The 21,814-nt window shown below is 47.6% G+C and overlaps 1 protein-coding gene across 2 annotated transcripts in view; it reads left to right on the top strand.

The window, feature by feature from the left end:
* The window catches only part of SLCO2A1 (solute carrier organic anion transporter family member 2A1), a 74,809-nt gene extending 53,865 nt beyond the window's left edge, over positions 1-20,944 (top strand). For both annotated transcript variants that reach the window (XM_026110657.2, XM_026110656.2), the window contains 11 exons: positions 2,588-2,803; positions 7,045-7,143; positions 8,903-9,036; positions 10,589-10,670; positions 11,919-12,083; positions 12,727-12,916; positions 16,114-16,273; positions 17,407-17,576; positions 18,659-18,723; positions 19,298-19,418; positions 19,998-20,944. In XM_026110657.2, the coding sequence (XP_025966442.2) occupies positions 2,588-2,803; positions 7,045-7,143; positions 8,903-9,036; positions 10,589-10,670; positions 11,919-12,083; positions 12,727-12,916; positions 16,114-16,273; positions 17,407-17,576; positions 18,659-18,723; positions 19,298-19,418; positions 19,998-20,118 (1,523 nt within the window). In that variant the 3' untranslated portion in view covers positions 20,119-20,944. The remainder of the gene's footprint in view (positions 1-2,587; positions 2,804-7,044; positions 7,144-8,902; positions 9,037-10,588; positions 10,671-11,918; positions 12,084-12,726; positions 12,917-16,113; positions 16,274-17,406; positions 17,577-18,658; positions 18,724-19,297; positions 19,419-19,997) is intronic.
* Positions 20,945-21,814: the final 870 nt, after the last annotated feature.

The following is a 21,814-nucleotide window of genomic DNA, read 5'->3' on the forward strand; positions in this document are numbered from 1 at the left end:
TCTAGTTAGGTCATGAGTTTATCACAGTGGGAGTCTTCCTTAGTCTGTCTACACATCATCTAGCACAACAGGATTCAAATCTTGGGTAGGGAGCAAGGCACAGCTAGGAGAAAGATGCTCATATGTATCTGATGATCTCTGCTCTTACCAAAGGATTGGAAGCCCTCTTGCTTTGTTATCCCACCTCAAGTCTGCTCTGGGAAAGTTGGCACCATCAGAGCTGATCTGCAGCCCAGACTCTATGAAACACTTATAAATGATGGCCCAGTGTGGGGCTGAAAGCATTCCGGAGTTCACTCAGAAATATGAAAACCAGCTCTCTGCTGGCTTGCAGCTGCCTCCCTTCTACCAAAACCCAAATGTCGGATTGTTTTTTCTGAGTTTGGGGAGTGGATCAAACATTGAATGCCAAGTTTTCCAAAAGCTTAAGAGAAGGAGACTTTAAATTCATTAGTCAGGCTATGAACTGGTCAGGATTTGTGACAAGGGCTGCTCTTTATCATTAAGGAAACAAGTCAAAGCTACACGAATCATCCTGCTTCCCTGCCTGGAGACATGTGTGTCTATATGCCACCCCATGCTGGTCCCAGTGTGGTGCTGGCACAGCTGCCTGCCTTCTTTCTCTGGGCGGGACTGTGTGGTTAGCCTGGGCATTTGCATAGACTGATTTGCACGCTTGGGCTGAAGCATGCACCTCACCCTGTCTTTGTGGCTGCTATGACTAATGCTGTCATGCAGGAAACTGGTCTGAGCCCCAGGCAAGCCAGTGCCTCATGAAACTGCCTTGAGTCATGCTGTTGTTTGCACCAGTGATATGACTTGCGATATGAAATGGTATCAGGACTCTCTTTCCTCACCCCAAGGAGCGGGAATCAAGGGAGCCTGAGGACACCCACATGAATGCTTTGGAGAGTAGCCGTTAACGTGTATCTTCAGCTACCGGGCTCCAAGCACACGGTGTGGATGGCCCTGCCATAATGCTGACAATGGCCCGAATCCATTAATGCCCTTTGCTGTCACCATCCGGCTAGCGGTGAGGTCCACATCCTGCTTGGCAGGGCATTTGCAGGTGACTGCTGTGGCGGGTGTACCAGATGGATGAGGGGCTGGCACAGTTGGTTATTATGCATTAGTATTGCAGTGAGATGCCTTGAACAGGATGAAAACCTCCTAATGTCCTGACTGCAAGGATGATGTGAGGAATTATGGTCCTTGCTTTAAAAGGACCTGAGCTGCTCTTGAGCTCTGAGGGCAACAGAGACTTGGCAGCTTGGCATCTGAGGGTGAATTCCTCCGTGTTTCTGCCCAGGTACCATGAGGGAACAAAGATTGCTGACAGAGAAAACGAGTCATGGCTTGGGTTTTGAACGTATCACTGTCTTCGTTAAACTGAGAATGGCCTCATTCCACAACATGCAATTTGGCATGAGAGGCTTCTGTGGCTCTCACTTTTCATTACAGTAAAACCTTTATTAGCAAAGGAGGCTCATTCTTTCTGAAAAAAAACCCCAGCCTCTGCAGACAAGCACTGCTTCAGATAAACTTACATAACGATTTTTGTGGTGACCTACTATTAGGAATGTGCTGCCATATTATGCCAATGAAAACCCTTAATCACCTGACAAATATTTGTTTTTGTTTTGTTTCTATTTGCTCAGAAGTGTAGAAAATCCACAAAGTTATTTCTTTAACTAGAAAGATGTGATAGGAATGTAGAAACAATTACAAATAAAAAAAAGTCAGAATGAAAAAAAGCTAATATTAAAAGACCAGGATCGCTCTGTTTGCTCTGTAACGCCTTTATTTTGCATGAGGAATGGGTTTTTACATCCATCAATATTTACGCTTTTCCACTGACTTTGACACAGTTCATCCAAAAGCTTATGTCAATTGGCTGAGCCCAGCTTTACTTCAACTTTTATGAAGAACTTTTTATCCTCTGCTGACAGCTGAAATGTGACTTGCTGGAGTTGGACTTCGGGTAGACCTTTCACCTGCACAGTCACAGCACGCAGGAGAAATTACTTTGCTTCCTTCTTCTCTAATCAGTCTAGCCTGAAAAGTTTGATAAAAATCATACTCTGTTCATTTGCTACACTGACCTCAATATAATGCTGCAAAGGAATGGAAAGGTGATGATAACTAATGATTAAAATGAGCGAGTTCAGCTGAACTCCAATAATGTGTGACTATTCAGGAAATCTGGGAGATTCCTGGTGCCTAGAAATTAAGGCATTTAGTACAGCCTTCAGATTTGGGGGACAAGAATGCAACTTCTGGCTCACAGTGCAAATCTGCTCCCAGAGCTGATGGAAACAGAAGGAGATGGGCTTCCACAAACTGGCAGCAATGCTGACATTCCCGCCAGTCGTGCACCACCTGTGGTTGTCAGGCCACATAGTAATGGAGCAAAGTTAAAGGCAGCATTGCAGAAGGGGAGTTGGGAACTAGGGTTAGCCTGAACTAGTTCTTTCAGCTAGTTCACCATGCATCCCCTCTGAGCAGAGGTGATGCAGGGGTAGGGTCAGAAAGGAGAAGGCAGGAAACATGCCAATGGTTATAATGTTCTTTTTTTTTTTCATTCCAGGTAACAAGAGCCAGATCCAAGCTGAACTCTGTTATGCAGAGAATAAGTTTGTGTGTCCAAACACCACTCAGGATCCCCAGAAGGAGGCCAGCAGCATATGGGCAATGATGGTCATCGCCCAACTGTTGGCTGGAATCGGGACAGTTCCCATACAACCCTTTGGGATATCCTATGTAGATGACTTTGCAGAAGCAAACAATTCGCCTCTGTATGTTGGTAAGTAGAAATATCCCTCTGCTGCTGAAGCAGGGCAATTGTTTTATGTTATTTCATTGCAGATTCCCTGTCCTCCAGCCCTTAGAGCTGAAATGGAGAGATGCTTATTTGGAGACAAATCTGCTGCCCTCCAGGAGACAGGCAAGAAGAGTAGGTGTGTGGGCAGCAATTCACTGCGGGGAATGAGCTTCAGAGCAAGATTAGGGCTGGTGAAAATTTGCCCACTAGGATTTAGCAGAGAAATATAGACTTTTCAACAGACTTCTCAACAGTAACATTCTCCACAAAAAGAGACTGCTTCCCACAGATTATTTCAGTAAATTGACAGATGAGCAAATCTGCAAATAAGCAGATAAACGAACCAGAAAACCTCAGTTTTAACCTTGTTATTACTCAGTGGAGGTGTAGTTTGGCAGCCATAGGCTCCAATTTTCCTTTAACACCTTGTGATCCAAGACAAAATACGGTCTGGACAAAAACAGAGAGGGCAATGGATATAGAAGGTGCTTGGATAACATCTCTCCCAAGGTCCACCACTGCCCCAGGCCACAGAACTGAAAGGCAGGAGATGAAGGAGCCTGATGCGAGAGCAAGTGCAGCGAGGGGCCACAAAGATAACTAAAGGACTGAAGAACCTGAGAGCCTGGAGAAGGAGGAGGATAAAGGGTTGCTTTTATCAATGTTTATAATTTTTGATTGGAGGGTGTAAAGAAGATGATAGGGCCAGACTCTTCCCAGTGGTGCACAGTGACAGGGTGGGAGACAGTGGGCACAAAACGAAACACAGAGAACTCCACTCGAACACGAAACACTTCTTTACTGTGAGGGTGGCTGAACGCTGGAACAGGTTGCCCAGACAGGTTGTGGAGTCTCCATCCTTGGAGATATTCAAAATCCGACTGGCATGGCCCTGGGCAGCCTGCTCTAACTGATCTGCTTGAGCAGAGGGGTGGGACCAGATGATCTGCAGAGGTGCCTTCCAACCTCAACTGTTCTGTTACTCTGTGATTCTCTGATCTCATCCGGGTTTGATTCTGAGGCAGAATCAAGTGTACCTAGACATTTTGGTTTTTGCAGTCCATCAGCAAGACTTAACTTCCTTAGGGAAAAAATATTACTTTTAACCAACTCTACTAGACAGATTTACCCACACACTGCTTAAAACTGCAGGTTCTGAAGTTTTCCACATTTCCTGGCATTGTGTATTTGAGGCAGAGACCTGTTAAACATAGTACTTGAAAAAGATTAGAGATTCTGAGCAGACAAATGTGCAGTGAGGCCCTTCTCAGCCCTGTGTCCCCAAAGAAGCAGCAGAATCATAGCAATCACAGCTCTAACGAGAATGGCAGCTCTAACAAAAGTTTGCTACCACAGTATGACAAGTCCTTATGGTGTGTCTTCCCACTGAGCATCCAGTGGGAACTCAGATGAGGTTCTCCCCGTTAAAATGTTGGGCTGACTCTCCCCTTGTTAGTCCCCTTGTTCTCTGCAGGGTTATATTTATGGTATGGGCGTTAGGAAGCCCACATAGGAGTATAACTGAATAGGAGAATAGGTGTAGCTGGTTCAGGCCAGGTGCGTGTCCAGAAGAGATGAATGAGCTAGAATTTCTCCCTTGCTTTAGTATCTGTGAAAATATGGTGCCATTCACGAGGGAAAGTAGTAAGAGAATCTTCTCAGAGGCCTTCTCCTGCTCTTATTTAGCATCTATTTATTATGCTTTGGCCAGAGACATGACAGGCTACAGGAGCCACACACGGTACAATTAATGCAGGTTTTGAAGCAAAGCTTCAAAGTTGACATTGTTGCCATGGAATCAGCCACCAGTCCCTCCAAGAGACAGGTTCCAAACTCAGGAGGATTTCTGATCCCATAGAAGTAGGTGTTAGCTTACACGTTAAACCGCGAATCTTTTCGTGAATGGTAGAGCCCAGCTGGGCCTGGAGCCCCCACATGATCTTCCCGTTCAATTTGTAAGCTATTTAAGAATCTGATTCCTCTTTGTGCTGAACAGTATCTTTGAAGCAGCCAAAGGCATCAGAGTGATTTAAGAGTCAAAACCGGATATTCCAAAATAAAGTAAGCATTTAAGGAGAAGGGAAAGCCTTTGGGATTAGACTCCCAAGGACAGGCTTTGAACAAGTGCTGAAGTGCTTGGCAGGGTCTTCAGACCCACCCAGGCATATTTTGCTCCAGACTCCTGCTGGAAAGGGCTGCCAAAGCAAGTAAGATCTCTGGAGAAAGTTTCCTGTGTGGTAAGCTTTGCTTCTCTCAGCTCAAATAATTTTGTCTGGCAAAATGAGGGCAGGAGACTGCTTGTTTCCAATACTTGTTTTTCTTCCTTTTTCCCTTTTTCTCAAGAAGTGGCTTAGAAGAACCCTTGGCAGTGAGAAAGGACAGTAGGAGTTCTCATTTGTAGGTGTTGTTTCATTGCAGAGAACTGCAGGAAACCCATTTATCTCATCTGCTCAGCACCCATTAGCAAGGTCATGTTTTCATTAAGGGTTTGGCACTTGTGGCACCCCTCTCCTGTATGCTGAGCTCACCGGAGGCTAAGATTGGCAGCTGTGCTTTCTAGGGAAAACTGGAGCTCTTCTGAAAGTCTGGCCACCATTGCTTCCCTTGGAAGCAGCTAAGGGTGTGAGGCTTGGTTCGCAAGACACTGCCTGATCAAAACAAACTTATCTTCCCTCTGTGGCGAGGAATCAGCGATCCAAGGACCTTTCAGCACCCATTGGATTCTCAGACCTGCAGATTCTGAAGATGAAGGAAAATGGGGTTGGTTTGTTCTTTGTCATAAAAGCTATTTAGATACAGGTGGTAATTCTAGGGCCACAGGAATGTCCCTGCTGGAGGGTATAGCTGCTGCAAGTCTAGATTATCTCGATACAACGTAAATACCATTACCTTTTGAATCTTGTTATATTCTAGGTCTCAGTATTTTCTTATGACAAGGAACACGACTGTTTAATCATGTATGAAGTTAAATACTGTTTTTATAAAAACTCTGCTCTTAAGTACTTAACTTTCTATTTTAGAAACAAAAGCATTACCTTGCCTATTTGGGAATAGTGCTTTTAAAATAGGAACATAGCTCAGGCATAGCAGTGCGATCAGATGTCTTCATATCTAACATGCACATAGGCCCCAGACCAGCAAAAGGCATCCATATTATATGAGTCTCACTGGCTTCAGCTGGACTTGGCTACTTGCTTAAAGCTAAGATGCTACATGACCATTCTGGTGAATAGGGGTGGGATTGTACAGTTTGCTGGGGGGAAGCCCAAGGCTTTAATTTTCATGAGTTCAGAGATTTTCTGGAATTTGCAGGTGCTGGGCTGTGCTTGCAGAGCAAGCGATTCAACTTGGGGGAGGAGGGGGAGCGACTTGGATGGGGGTGAGCAGAACTCTCTGCTCAGCAACAGCCCAACACAGAAATGGTCATTGCAACTTGAGCAAACCTTTTCCTTCTGAACATTTTAAAAGGGTCATGTAAAGAGCGTCTTCCAGGTAGGAAACTTGAATCATTTCATTCCAAAGAAGTACAAAGGAAACACTTTGACCTTCAGTGTTAGTTCTTGCATATGTTTTTTGAAAATGGAAATTTTTGAAAATTCCTTTCAATTTTTTCCCCAATTTTCAAGCGAAAGAATTTTCAATTCTTTTCAAAATTTTGAAAATTCATTTCAAAAATGGAAATTTTTGAAAATTCTGGAGAACTGAGGCTAATTTATTAAATTTTTGCTGTCCCCAGATTAGCATCTTTCCCCTCCTCCCCCAAAGCTTTGACCGAATACTTTCACTCAGCTTTAAGGACTGCGACCACTTTGTTTCCTTTGCCTTCTGTGGGAGGCGAAGGCCTCCATCACTTGCAGAAGCCCAGGAGTTCACCTTCCTGCTCTTCTCTGTGTATCATGTTGTCATGGTGAACCACTGATACTGAAAGCATAGCTGCAAACTTTGAGCATGTCAGCAAAGCTTTGATCCCAGTAGAGCAGAGAAGCTTTTTTTAAAAGGCAGGTACCTGTCTAATGTCTAACACTGTTGGATAAACAACACATTCAGTATATGAACAGCAGGGAGCTGTTCATCATCTGTCACTCAATAAAAGATGATTTCTGTCTTCTACATGTTGTGATGTCTTCCCTGCTTTACATAGGAAGACAAATGCCATCTCTGCAGTGAAGCTATTGTTCCCTCAGTAATGGCTTACTTACGCTGGTTCTTTCCCCTCCTTTTAGCCATCCTCTTCTCCATCGCAGTGTTTGGCCCTGCTTTTGGATATTTGCTGGGATCTGTGGTGCTGCGGCTTTTTGTGGATATTGGAAGAGTTGACATTGGTGAGTATTTCCCAGGTAGTGCTGGACTTTCTAACAGCCCTCTGTGAATCAGAGCGTCATTCAGAAATGACTGGTGGCAGGAGCATGTGCCTTGCTCCAGCGACTCACAAAACCCATTCTCCTGGAAAGACCTGACCTGGAATAGCACCGCTGAGTGTGCCTATCCACTCTGTCTCCCAAAGAAGGCTGCGGATGGCCGTAGCTTATACCTGCAGTTGCTGTTGAGGCAGAGTCCAGCGTTGGGGATGGTCTCACATCTTAATCACGGATTGTGCCGAACTGAAATACTGCCTGTCACTGCTGAAATGTGCCTGCTGCCACCATGCTGAGAAAGTGTTGCATTATTCTAGCACAGTGGAGAGGAGCAGAGACAGTAGTGAAGTGTCCTGGGAGGGAGAAGACTACCATTGGCAGCCATTGCCCTAAGTGTGCACAGGGAGGCTCGAATCTGCTCAGCATGCTCTCCTCCACCCTTCATCAGCACACAGCCTCTGTAGAGAGGGGGACCAGGTCAGCGCCCTGCCACAGGGCTTATTTTCTTTATCTGCGGTGCGTGCTTATGATTTCTGGTAACTTAATCACTAAAGAATTCTCCCCGGCTTCATCATTAATGTGGCTTTTCCTGTGTTTCCATAAAGAGATCAGAGCCCGTGTGACATTTTTGTCTGGTGCCTGATAAGGATAATAAATGAATCCAAAGCAGGAAATGGCAAAAAAGCCTTGGCTTGGTCCTTGTGGCGACAGACAGATTTAGCAGTCTCTGTGTGGTCGCTCCGTGATGACGTCTGCACCCGGAGTGGATTGGTCCTGTTTGGGGAAGTCAGGCGATTGTTTTGGCGGGGTGTGGGCTCCTCTCATGCCGCACCCCGGGTTATTCCTGCCTGGCAGGAAGCCTGCACGGACCAGCAAAGGCCTGAGACTACTGTTTGTTCCTTTTCCACTCGTAAAATCCTAACAATGGGGAGATGCGCTCTCCATGCCAAGCCAAGCAATCTTTCGACCTCCCGTGAGTAACGCTGGCCCATCTGAAGGATGTCTGTGTTGGGGATGGAATGGCTCTCATCTCTCCTCCTTTTTCCGGAGAAGGGTGTGAGTGCCTGGAGGTTTATCCACTCGGAAATTGCTCTCATTAAAAATGCTCTTCCACCAGCACAGGTCCTTCCCTTGATCTCTGCAAGCAGACAGTTACCAAGGCTGGAACAATGGGAGAGGAATTATTTCCGAGAAAGTGGATGAGCAATTTTCCAATCCCCATCTTCACTAGACAATCTCTGTAACCAGCCACATTCCAAACAAACCATGTGCCTGAGGCAGAGAGGTATAGAGTGAGGCCCCCATAATCACTGCATTGCTGACTGGCTTGACAGGGAATACTTGAATCTGTGCCATCCACATATTTTGGCTAACTAAATTTGTCCTACATGCTCTTGTGAAACTTGGTGTGGTTTGGATAAGGACTAGCAGGATAGTTCCCTTGCTAGAGGAAAGGTAGCAAAAACACGACCACGTCTAGTCAAGTGAAGGGACCCACAGGTACGCAGCACCCATGGTTGATCTTGCACCCATTATGAACACTGGTAGGAGCTCCACTTCTGTCCATCAGCATAGAAGGCAACTGGTGTAGAAGGGACTGTGCCACACACAGGCCCATACCAACCCTTTGTGCTCCACTGGTCCATATTTGAATGGATAGTTTGCCCTTTCTGCTGTTAAGACATGCAGAAACAGAGCTCTCATGATGGGTCCTTGTGTCTTGCAGCCACAGTGAGTCTGACACCGAAGGACCAGCGGTGGATCGGAGCCTGGTGGCTAGGCCTGCTGATCTCCTCAGGCTGCTTGGTGGTCACCTCCATTCCTTATTTCTTTTTCCCTCGGTACATGCTCAGAGGAGAGGTAAGACCCAAGCTCTGGAGGGCCAGACATCTTGCCAGAGTTGTGCTCTGGGCGGGAATACCTGCCCCCAGAGAAGATGGATGCGGGGGAGGAAGAGAGTACAGGAACCTTTCTGACATGAGTTTGTAATCACTCACAAGGGAAAAATCTTTCAAAAAAGCTCCATTCCTATAGCAGATGAGGGGCAGAGCCCTTCATTCTCTCACCATAAATGTCAAAGCCAGAACTGCCACAGCTCTGTAGGCAAAAAGCAGAGCTTGCACCTTTCCTGCTAGCTGCATCCCTTCTTGTGCCTCCTTTCCTGTTTTCCCTCTCCTCCTGTGGAATTCCTGCAGGCTCTGCTCTGTGTGGCCGGCCTGGCCCTGGCCTCTCCCTGCTGAGAGTCACTCTGTCATGGACCTTAAACTATGGTAGAACGAGTCCGTCCATCCTGGTACTGCCATCCACCAGCAGAGCAGGGGAAGCTGCTGTTGGTTCAGAGCGCTGGACAGACTGAGGAGTGCCATATGTCTTACAGCCTGGCCGTGAAACTGCTCAGCTGAAGAGTATGGCCAGATACAAAGCAGATGGGATGAGCTTCCATTACATGAATGGAAAACTCTGAAAGGCTCATGTGGAAGTCTGTCTTACATGCAGGCCAGCTGAGCACTGGTGTGATTTCCTCTAGCAGAACAAAGCTGCGTAAGCTCCAGCATTACAAGCTCCTAAGATAAAATTAGACAGCATTTTTCGAGAAGGTTTTTGGTAGACCTGGGAGGGGATGGCTAGATGGCTTCTTGGGGTCTGTGCTTGGTGACTAGATCCTTCTGGGGTACCCTCGCTGGTTGTGCTCCAATCTGCTGGCAAAGGCTGTATCTTAACATCACACTGCCCAGTCCTCTGCAAGGTTACACTTCACTGACATTAGCAAGGTCATCAGCATAGAGACCCCCCTGCTCAAAGCAAAGTGCTGGAAAAAAGTCAGACAGAGGTGTTTGAAAAATGTGCTTTTTCTTTGGAAAAATGCTAAAGAAAAGAGACAAATTTCCCATTAAAACAAAAAAAATGTAAAATTTTCAAAATGCTCCATTTCAGCATTTTTAAACCCAAGACCCATGGTTTAGGTTCAGAGATAGTTTGTTGTTTGAAGTAGTTTAATTATCATTTTTTAAGGTTGAAATCAAAACCAAAATAGTTCATAATTACAATCAGAGGACAATAGGCTTCAGCTGACCCACCTCCAAATTTCATTTTCAGACCTTTTGCAGAATTAAAAAAGTGATGTATTTACTTCTGTCAGGGTTCTGAAGAGGAAAACTCTCCAAGCTCTTTAAAGCTCTCAGGATGGGACAAGCGTTTTTGTCTTTCAGCTCTACTCAATAGAGTTCAATAGAATAGTTGCAGTGAGTCTTTGAGCAAACTCAAACACATTGTCAGGCTTGGCAGGAGGTAAAAGATCATCTCTGATAAATAGCAATATCACCTCTCCCTAACCTAGCTCCTTACCTGGACTGTACTAACCACACTTAAGTTCTCCCCTCTCACCGCAGGCTGTTCTTCTCTCCCTCCCCAGGACCCAAATTCAGAGTCTGGCATACTGAGGAAGATGGAGAAGGGAGAGGCTGAAGAAATCTCCTTGCTGGAATTCATAAAAAGTAAAGAACTGTCACTTAATGGCAAGGGGGAATAGCATACGTAGAAGGCTTTGTGCCCCACACTGCTGCCTCCAGCCACACCAGGGCAGGTGGAGACCATCATGTGCACATTTTCAAGCTGAGAGCGCTTGTCAAGAGCCTTCAGGTGTCTCCATTGCATTGTGTGGAGACGCTGGAGCCAGCTTGGGGACCTCCAGGGTCTTACCCTGCCCAGCAGCTCAGTCCCTAACTGCACAGCACAACACGCTGTGCAGACACAGTCATTTACTAAGAACTACTGGAAGACAGACACAGCCTCCATCACACAATAGATCTGTGGGTCCTGAGTCATTTCCGAAAATAAGTCTGAGATTCTTAAATGACATGAGTTCCCTGGAAAATGCTACCCAGAGTGTTTAGCCCACTGTTGCATGGGAACGTCAGGGGCTGCAGGCGCCACTAGCCATTGCTTTAAGAAGATCGCTACGTTGCAGCTTACACCAATTTGTTTATGTACAGCTGAAACAGGCTTGAATAGGGATGTCGCTGATGAGAGGGATCAGCTTAATGATTTTTTTAGCTGCATAATGCCTTCTTTCCAGATAAAGACATCCCCGCCTTCCCCATGCACTGCAGTCACATCTTGTGGCTGTCACCTCCCTTTTCTCTTTCTCACTGGGCTTTGATGAATGATGCCAGGTCTCCATGGCACTCTGTGCTGGAAAAGGAAAGCTAATTAGACAGCAAACAGAGCAGGTCCTGAGTAGTTTGGAGTCACTCTGACTATGCTGAAAAGCCAGGCTGTCCTGGCTGGGGCAGGGGTGATACATTATCCCATAAGGAAAATACATTATGATCCACAGTGTTGGGCATCAGACCTTCCCCATGCTCAGTCAGCATAGCTCCACTGAAATCCATGCCCTTTTGCTCATTTATGCCATCCAAGAATACGGTCCCAGCTTCAAAAAATAAATGCACTATGGCTGCTAAACGCTCTGAAGGCTTGTAGATTTGGAATCATGGAGCGTGTGGGAGGGAGAGTGGTGGGCAGAATTGGCCCTCCACCTTGTCTCTCAGGGCATTTTGGTCACTGTCCTGCCAGCTGCCTGTCCAAATCAGGGTTCCCTCTCTCCATTTTTCCCATGTCCTTAGACACTCCCTGTATTAGCCTTCTGGGAATAGTCTATGTCTAAGGGGCTTTTTCATGGTATGAATTGCTGATGTAAGGAACACATGGCTGAATTATATTTTCCTGCTGTTTCCTTGTAGGATTCCCAAAGATCTTCCTCAGACTGCTCCTCAACCCCCTCTTCATCCTCCTAGTGCTGGCTCAGTGCAGCTTCTCCTCAGTCATTGCAGGTCTTGCCACCTTCCTCAACAAGTTTCTGGAGAAGCAGTATGGTGCCACATCCTCCTACGCCAACTTTCTCATTGGTGAGCATGGCCTGATGAAGGCACATGCACCTGAACTCTAACAGGTGCAGCCATAGGGTGAAAAATACATCCATCAACAGAGAACCACCTGCCCATATTTCCTAGGCTTTTTTATCATGCTAGAGGAAGTTACTGGAAACTCATTTTCCTAGCGCAGTATCTGGGACGGGTGCAGGTGAGACCTGGCAACCACTCTGAGCCAGTTGATGAGTCTTTTCTTTTCCTGCCCTGAGATGCCAGCAGGGGTGAGGCCAGGCTGATGCCTGTCATGCAGCCTCTCGGTGACTGACTGCATTTGTTTGCTTGCACTTGTGGGCCAGAAACAGCTCTCACTGGAAATGTGCAGCCCTGCTACACGGGTGAAGCAGGTACGGATCTCAATGGTGCTTAAAGAAGTTGGCAAAAGCAAACCAACAGACAATGATTATGCACCAAACTTGATCCTGCATCTCTAGTCAGACTTCTGAGGCTGAGACCTCTTGTAGGTGTCAGCTGACTTTGTCTTTGGTCTGTCTTCAGTAACAGCGTGGTCTGTGAGTTCTCCCAGCCACTACGAGGGCCACAAAACCACTGCCTCCACACCCTGATAGAAGATAGGTTTTGGCAGGCAGGTCCTCAGGCTAATACCTCTGTTCCTCTGCAGGAGCTGTGAACCTGCCAGCAGCAGCACTCGGGATGCTCTTAGGAGGAATAGTAATGAAACGCTTTGCCTTCTCCCTCCGGGCCATCCCACGGTTTGCTGTGGTGGTACTTGTCTTCTCCATCCTCATCTGCCTGCCTATCTTCTTCATGGGCTGCTCCACAGGGCGCATTGATGGAATCTACCCCTCCAGGTAACAACACAGGCACTTGAGTTGTTTCTGTCTCTTAATTCCTCCTCTCACCAGCTCTCGACTTACTGCAGAGATGTCTGTCACTGTCAACTGGTGAATCCCCTACACCTGTATCAGGGTAACCCATCCTGTGATCCACAGTGACTCCAAGGCTCACACATAAGCAGGCAGGCCAGGTGGGAAGTGCTGGCTGCTCATCAACGAGAACCCTGTAGGCTGTTTTCCTGCTACTTCTGCTCCCAGTGTTTCCTTGGACATGATGCAACTTGGTCCCATCAAAGCACAGATAGGGCAGAGTCCCACCGGCCTGCACACGAGACCAGGTGAAGCAAGCTGTGGATCTCGTTCCTATGGGCTGTCCCCAGCTGACAGAGCTAGGCTGTTTGGGGTTAGGAAGGAGCCCCTGGGATAGGACACGGCACCATGCAGTGAGTTTCTGAAGGCTGTTTAGCCATCTGGGTGTCAGCTTTCAGAGGAGGGTATGCCAGGAGTCCTTCAGAATACGAGTGCTCTGCTCCACAGTAACAGACTCTTCAGACACCTTATCTCAGCCCCTGCACTCTGTAGGCATTTTTAGACAGTGAGGGCTCCAGCAGAGCCTTTGGAACAGCTCTGGCCTGTCATGCACAACTTAGTTCAAATCAGAGGATCTAATGACCACTTCTGACCTGAATATCTGTGGGGGTGAAATATATGCACATGGAGGAGAAAGGGCAGGAGATCTGGCCACTTTCCTGTTCACTCCTGAATCCCACTGCTGGGAGGAGATCTAATGGTGAGGGCATTTATCCATGATTTTCTGTATCAAGCAAACAGGGTCTATTTTTCACTCTAGCTCTGGATTTTTAGGGGGGGAAGGTCACTGATGTGTGGTACCAGTGCCCATGTCCAAATCAGCTCCACACAGGGGCAGGTTGCCTGCTCTCTTCATCCCAGCTGGGAGTCTCATTTGTGCTCACCTGGGTGGAAACTTTTGGCTCTTATCAAGTCTTTTTACTTTTTTAAGATAAAACCACATTAGACTCCACCCCAAGCTTGTTGTCAAGTGCCTCATACTCGACCCATTTCCCAATGCACTGCCAACATTTCAGCAAGGGACTTTCATACAAATATTTCCCTTCAACAGTGATAAGCCTCCTGTCCCAGGGGTATGCCAGAGGGGTGAGGGACAGAGCAGTCAATGTACTTCTCCCTTTGCCCACTTAAAAACCACTTAAATAACCACAGCAAAGGAAAGCAACAGAACTCTGCAAATGAACTCATAGTTAGTGGATGGCGTGTTTATAGTTTGCAATGAGATCTGCACAGAATGTGCTGTGAAAGTCATGGGCATGTGAAGGCATATGAACAAGGACGTTCCCAGGTGCTTTTTCCCCTTCATTTTGGTAATTGCTGTAATAAAACAGCTTGCCAGTGTCTGGGTAGGTAAACCAAGGGCAGAAGAGGAACAGGAGACATGTAAGATCCCTAGCAGCACCACGACATTCCTCCTTCCCCCACTCTCTGCATCCATGTATCACAGGGAAGTAAAAGGGCTCAGTGTGCAGCCCTGCTGGATGCAGTCCCAGCCAGAAGCATTGTCTGGAGAGAATGGCTTCAGCTCTGAAGATACCCAGTGAGGCACTGACATCCCTGCTTTTTATGCTAGAGCAAGACTTCAAATGCAAGGATATCCCTCAGGTCAAGACATGGTTCTTTCTGAGCTAAATTTTAGAAGGCACTTTGGCATCACCTTTGCAAAACCTCTGCGTCTGAAAGCCAGGAACTGCCACATAACCTTCATACAACACTTGTCTCCTGCCACCAGTGTTAGACTGACCACCTGTCGCAGCCTCTCTGAGATACACCAGTCTTGATGGGCTTTGCTGACATAGCTGGGAGCTGGCAGAGGGATGTCCATGAAAGAAGAGGCTGGGAGAAGGCAGTCACTTGTTTTATGCCTTCCATATTTGTTGCCAGAGTCCTTAGCTCACAGATGTAGCTCACCCATTTCCTTTTCTGCAAACTTATGTAACATATGGTGTGGGATCATTGGGGCTTCTGAGAGCTTAAGGTGGATCCTCTAACCTCTAGCAGCTTCTGGGCTTGCAAAGCTGCTGGTGTCCACCTGGTAAGAGTCAGTCCGCAAGTGGCGCAAGGCTGCTTAAGAAAGACTTGTGAATAAGTTGCCCATGCTCTTTCTTGCAACAGCTTGTAGCGACTGCCAGGAGGAAGAGGTATGCTAAGGGGTGCTTGCACCTTCCCTGGCTTGTGCTGTCTAGAAGGGAACCGAGAACACAAAAGCACTGCCTGACGAAACCAAAGAGGTCATCTCCTTGGATATCACACCCAAGTAGACCCTTTCATTTCATCAGGGACTTTATCAGGGGCTCAGTAAATCTCAGTTCTCTGAGCAAGTTGGGCTCAGCTCCTCTCAACTTCGTATAATCACAGCTTTCAGATCTCTCTCCCTCTTCTTGTGTATTCTTCTGCAAAGCCTGCAAGCTTCGTGAGTCCGGTTTGTTACCCAGACTGCCCTGACCACCTCCATCTGTTACCCTGTATTACATTGGAAACCTCTTCCCTTGCAATGGCAGCAGTGCATAAAAATGAAAACATCTTTCATGTAGAGCTCCAGGTAGCTGTTAGCTATGCAGAGGCATGAACCTGAGCTCTACCCCTTGCCCATCACGCCAAAGGATGGGGCCCTGATGCTGGATTCCTGTAGAGTACGGACTGTGCTTCTCCAGCAAATGAATTCCCTTAGGTAGTAAGGCAAGACAGAACAGATAAATTAGCTTCGTCCTCTTGACTTTCCCTCTGTCATCAGGTTTGTTCAGAAACCAGCCTGCTTCCAGTTTCCATCTGAATGGCGTTTCTAGCTGGTGCTTTTTGCACATCTGTTTGTGCAGTTTTGGATAGGGCCCAGACGCATTTCTCCAGGCATTTGCTGATTAGTTTTCAGCTGGAGGGAAGGAAAAAAAAAAAAAGTTTGTGAGTGCTCATTTGCAGACATAATATAATTACTGCTAAGTTCACTGTAAACTGCAGAGGTACCTGTAGGGGATTGGGATCTGGCAGAAGGCCAGACTGCTACTGGCAGTGACCCAGCTCAAATAGGAATGGGGAAATTGGTTAACTAGTAACAGGTCTGGGGAAGGATTTTTTTCCTCCTGTCCTATTTTTTAATTCTTTTTTTATTGTCTCACTTTTGGCAGTACATCAAGTTCCCAACAGCAGGTTAAGTCCCCCAGTGGGTGCCACTGCTCTGAACACATCTTTCACCCAGTATGTGGAGAAAACAATGTGGAGTACATCTCTCCTTGTTTTGCTGGCTGCACGAACAGCACTGTAAATTCTTCCACACCCAAACATGTGGTAAGTAGCAGGGCCGGGATGTGGCCACACAGCTGAGCTGTCTTGTCCATGCAGTTGCCTCGAAGAGCCAGTATTCAAAGTGTTTCCTGAAGTTCTGGGGGTTTGCAAAGCAGAATGCACCTTTCCTGCTGGTGACAATGGAGGCTACAGCAATGATGTAAAATATGAAAGATGTGAAATGTAACAACACAGTGCAGCAGTTTAGACCTGGCAAGTAGGGAGGTGTATCTGAGGAGCTGGAGTCTTTCAAAGGCCTGATGGAGGAAGCCAGACTCCTTCAAAACTGTGTGAGCAAGGACATGCAAACTGGGAAATGTCAGAATGCTGCATCTGAAGTTAGACAGCATGAACTGGGCACATTGCACTACCAAAACCAGGAGTCTGTGTGTGCACAAAGGATGGAGAATTAGGTGGTGCCTGACTAGCACAAGGTAGATGTTACTAGGCGATAGAGACTGCAGGACACTGAGTGAATGCATGTCAAGGGCTAGAGCTGGGAGATGGGCAGCTGGAGAGTGAGACTTCGTTGTGCTGCTGGTATGCAGATCTTCAAGTAATTTAATATTCTGAATAAGTCAATCATAAAGCACCGGGAGATCATCAGTGGTTCTTCCAAGTGAAGCAAGAACTTCAATGCCTCTGATCATCTGAGGTTCACACCAACCATTTCTCATGACTTGGAGCACCAGGCTGACAGTTCTCACTTAGATAAGGGCGTATGCCTGGGTGTAGTGCAACATCACAACAATACTGAGGAATTTCTATAATGCCCTAGGAGTTTGCTCAGCAAAATGAAAAACGGCAGCACACCATGTTGCAGGACACTGGGTCACCCAGTGGGAAGCCAGAACTGTTCCATTAAAATGGGAACCGATGCTCTCATTGTGCTTGCACAAAGTCAGGGCCCGGGAGCAGTGATTTCGATTTGTCTCTGTCCTTATGGTTGCCAAATTCCTGTGTGCAGTAAACACTCGTTGACAGTATTTCTTAAAACATTGCCCCTGTCCTTCTCTCACTCCTGCCACAGGTTCAGGAAGCAATTTTCCTCCAGCTAGCTCCATAGCCCCTTGTGTTCCTGAAAACCCCACTCTTGACTTCAGGAGCTTTACAGTTTTTCCAACTGTTCCCAACAGACCTACAAGAACTGTTCCCTGATCCCTGCTGTGAACGGGCTGTCCTCAGCAAAGACTGGCTCCTGTCCCCTCAGCTGTTCCCACATGCTCCTTCCTGCCATATTCCTCATCTCGTTTGCTGCGCTGGTAGCATGCCTGTCCCACAATCCCCTCTACATGATGGTTTTACGGTGAGTAACAGGCCAGGGTTTCACAAGGCAGATGTAAAGCATGATCCGCTGGGCTCCTTGCACTGGGATTAATGGAGTCTCCAAGCAGCTTCTTCGGAGTTGTGGGAGGAAGAAACCTCTCCCAGCTCTCCTTCCTCCCCCTGCTTCAGGACACAACAGGCTCAGCCCAAAGTGATTTCTTCTTCATTTCCAATCCACTATTTACCCTCGTCTTCCAGGCCAGAGATTGGGTTTCCAAACCCATAGCACTTTCATGCTATGAACCCATGAAGTCGCAAGGAAAGTTGTCATGTGACCAGTTGCAGAACTTGCCTCTCAAACATGTAAATATGCCAAGTTTGGACATGGCCAAATTCAGAGGGGCTGTAAATTACCTGCCATTGAGTTGGGGCAGCGAGGACATCTGCACAACGTGGGGCATGTGAAATGTGACTGAGCATTGCCATGAGCGCCAGGCAATATGTAAGGACTGCATAAATATCTGACGAGGAGATGGGCTTCTTCACTAGGTGAACAAATTTTGCAGGTTTCTCTTTTCTTAGGAAACTTGCCAAGGAGTGTCTGTAAAAAGCAGGAAGTCCTCTTGTTTGCACACTTTGAATGCCCCTATCAGTGACGCCCACTGTCCCCCAGCACTCCTGGTTGGGAATCGGGCTACTTAAGATGACATTTTCTACAAAACGGAGTGTTTCCAGTTTTCAATAACACTGCTGTTTGTGTTTGGCTTTCTGAGAAAACTGAGCAAGATAGTTCTTAAAAACTAAACCCTGCACTTCATATTGCCTTCATGACTTTTCCCTGAAAATCCCTAGTTTCCAGGCAGAGCTCTCTAGTGAGGACCTCTGATCTCATCCCACTCTCCTGAGAATCATTCAGCATCTGCTCCCCCTCTTCCCAGCTCTCTTCTATTAGTCACCGAGGAGAAATGTGGTTTGAAGTAGCTAAACCTGATGACTCCTGTTAGACTCAGTGAACCCAAAAACCTCGAATGCAGTGCCACAGCCATGCATGGTAGCTGTCCACTCTCGGTGACAAGCACGGCTTTCTGCTAGCTCTCAACTCTTGTGACTTCTCTCCTGCAGGGTGGTGAATCAAGATGAGAAGTCATTTGCTATTGGAGTCCAGTTCTTACTAATGAGAGTGTTAGGTGAGTGTCTCTGTCTTTACAGCTCCCACACAACCTTTCAGCAACTGCTTAAATAGGTGGAAAACAAAGGAAAGACAGCAGGGCTCTCAGTCTCCTGTCCCTTTCTGGTATGATTAACTTGGGCCATTTGGTGGGTCCCTGCAGTGTGCAACCTGGTGTGGGTTTTATCCTTATGTTTCCCCATACCAGTAAAAGGCTGCAAACCCTCATTTACAGCCACACTCTGCGATGTGGCAGTGAGGGCCAGATTCTGATTTGCCATAGCTCCAGCAACCAACTGAGGTCTCTCCCTGGTGGTGTTGAAGAGTCTCTGAGAAACAACAGGCAGTGGATAACTTGCTGCAGTGTTCATTCGGGACACAAGAGATGTTGAACCTTCTCAGGGAGGCGAAGGGACAGCAGGCAAAGGGAAGTCAAAAAACAGAGTACCATTCAGGCTTGCTTTGAGAGCTGCTGGGTTTGACCCCACAGGTTGAGGTATTTAGGCACACAAGCATGTGACACTGCAGGGCAGAAAGGGGGGTCGTAGCACCAGCAGATGACACATGGCCTGACCCAGCCTCTCTCTCCGAAGCCTGGTTGCCAGCTCCAGCCATGTTCGGTGCCCTCATTGACTCTTCCTGCATCTACTGGCAGAAACAGTGTACCCAACGCAGGTTCTGCGCCTACTACAACAATGACTTCCTCCGCAACAGGTACCAACACGCGCTTGCTTCACTGGGTCACCGCTGCACGCGGTGCACATGTGCAGTGCTTCTGCAAAAACCTCAAAAACCTCTGGCTAGGTCCAGAAGTACCCCAAGGAAGGTGAATGTACTATGCTTATGCCCCACACTCATTCTCAGTATCCCCTGGACTTGCTAAGAGACAGTTCCTGGCAGTTGCACCCCTAGCCTTGGGTGCTTGGGGCTTCATCCTGCAGAGGTGTGTGTCCTTGTCAGGTTCACTAGTCATCTTGCATCACCAAGAAAATCCAGCTCCCTTGGGATTATTTTCAAGGTAGAAATTGGAGGATAAAAAAGCAGATCCCTCAGTTCCTATGGCCCTGCATACCTCTAGGTCTGGCTCTAGACACACACAGAATCCTGCCCTAGTGTGTCCCACCACAGCAGCACCTGAAGCTGGAATGGGAACAGGCCACAGCTCAACCCAGTGCTGAGCAGGCTGGGGCTAGCTGGGCTCCATTCCCTCACAGCAGCAATGCCATCTTTAGACAGGACAAGGCCCTGTGTTGCTCCTGACAGCAATGATGCTCTTCTCTTTTCTCTTGACAGATACTTAGGCCTGCAGATTGGATACAAAGTGATAGGCACTGTGCTTCTTGTCCTCATCAGCTGGAAAGTGAAGAGGAGCAAGGAATACAATGTGCAAGAGAAGGCAGCTGGCCTGGTGTAGCCTGCCCAAGGACTGATTCTGAATACACCTCCCCAGCCTGCCTGTACCCACTACCAGTACTTCGTCAATGTTTTTTTGTAAGGGAGCAACTTCATATTAGCAGCCAAGCTCCAAACTCCTCTACTGCAACTTGCACTGCAGCCCACCTACCCAGCTCGCAGTGAAACATCTCTGTTCTCCCGAGAAGGGACTTGCCAGCCAGGCTCTTCAGGAGGGCTGCGACCACCCGCCAGCAGCTCACCCATGTTACAATGCAAGCACTGTCTCGTGCCAGCTCTGTAGCCAACCCCAGCAGGAACCTGCCAGGGTGGTTGTGGGTGCCAGGGCTAGCTCAGGACTTGCCACAGCCAGGACCGGGTCCTCCCACATTCTCTGGGGGGAGGTTCTCATTCATTCTCATCCATCATTTTGGGAAGGGGGCAGCCTCCGGCTGCAATGACTGCCTCTTGGGAAATGCTGAAGGCGTGTTGCAAGACAAGCAGGAACATTTGAGCTGTTACAGGTCTCCAGGAAGGGGTAAGGGCAGAGGAGCGGGAGCTGGAAGAGGTCTGCAGCCCAGCCTCATCCCTTTTCCACAGAGGTGCCTGCTCAGGGCAAAGAGCCTGCTTTGGTTCAGCATGTTTCAAGCCAGGCAATGTCTGCCTGGTTGGGACAAGAGCAGGGAAGAAGTCTGAGAAGCGCTGGGGAACTGTCCCTTTCCCTCTCCCTCCCTGTACCCCCCACACAGGTCACTGTGGACACAGTTCATGAATTGTAAAAAGTTATTATTAGTGGTTTATTACAGAATATTTGTTTGTGTGTTTTTTAATAAACATCACTTTTCCAATCATGGTGTTTTGCTGATCTCCCCATGACCTCCTTCCGCTTTCACCGTGGGTTAGGTTCCCGTGATGGTTACACCCTGGAAGGTGCTGTTATCCTTTGCCAGCTAACACGAAGAATTGCAGCTTTGGTGCACTGTGTGCTTGGCAGACTTTTCTATGGAAGAAAGTCTCCCTCTGAGCAACAGGCGCTTCGGGAGACCTCTGGAAAGGGATGACAGTAGAGGTACTCCTCACAATGGCCTTTGCAGCTCCACCATGGAGCTCCTGCTGTCCTGACCCTGGGACTAAGGAGGTTCAGCAGAGCTCAGCACCTTTCAGATTACCTTTAAATAACCAAGGAGTAGCTCAGCTCCTCTAGGCAGAAATCTGGCCCAGGTATTTGTTCTTAAGCACCCAACAATTTGCTACCAAGCTCCAGGCAGATCTATGCAGAAGAGCACATATCTTAGAAAGCATGGCCCTGAGAGGGGCCATGACAGCTCTGTGCCCATCAGCAGTTAAGCACACAATCCTGTACACTCCGCTTTCTAAACTGGCCATTGATTTTAACTGTGTGACATGAAACACCTACAGAGGTCTGAAGTGAAGGAGAGTGTCAGGAGGGTGCTGGGTCACTTTATGTAGTGTCTCACTGGCAGATCCCTGCTTTAAAAGCTGGCTCCCGGAAGGTGGGAGTCAGGTTTCAGTGACTCTTGATGCCTAATGAGCCATTTATCCTAATGAACTTGTCAGCTGGGCTCCAAACCCCAGAGCAGCTGGCTGGGCTGCCCGTAGGCAGTGGCAGGTGGCACCCAAGCTGGTTGGGTGCTGCTGTGAGGAGGTGCCCCACAGTACACCAAGCTCTGCATGGTGTGATGTGGCTAGGCAGGGGT

The sequence above is a fragment of the Dromaius novaehollandiae genome, chromosome 9 (genome assembly GCF_036370855.1).
Source record: "Dromaius novaehollandiae isolate bDroNov1 chromosome 9, bDroNov1.hap1, whole genome shotgun sequence".
In the NCBI taxonomy this organism is placed as follows: domain Eukaryota; kingdom Metazoa; phylum Chordata; class Aves; order Casuariiformes; family Dromaiidae; genus Dromaius; species Dromaius novaehollandiae.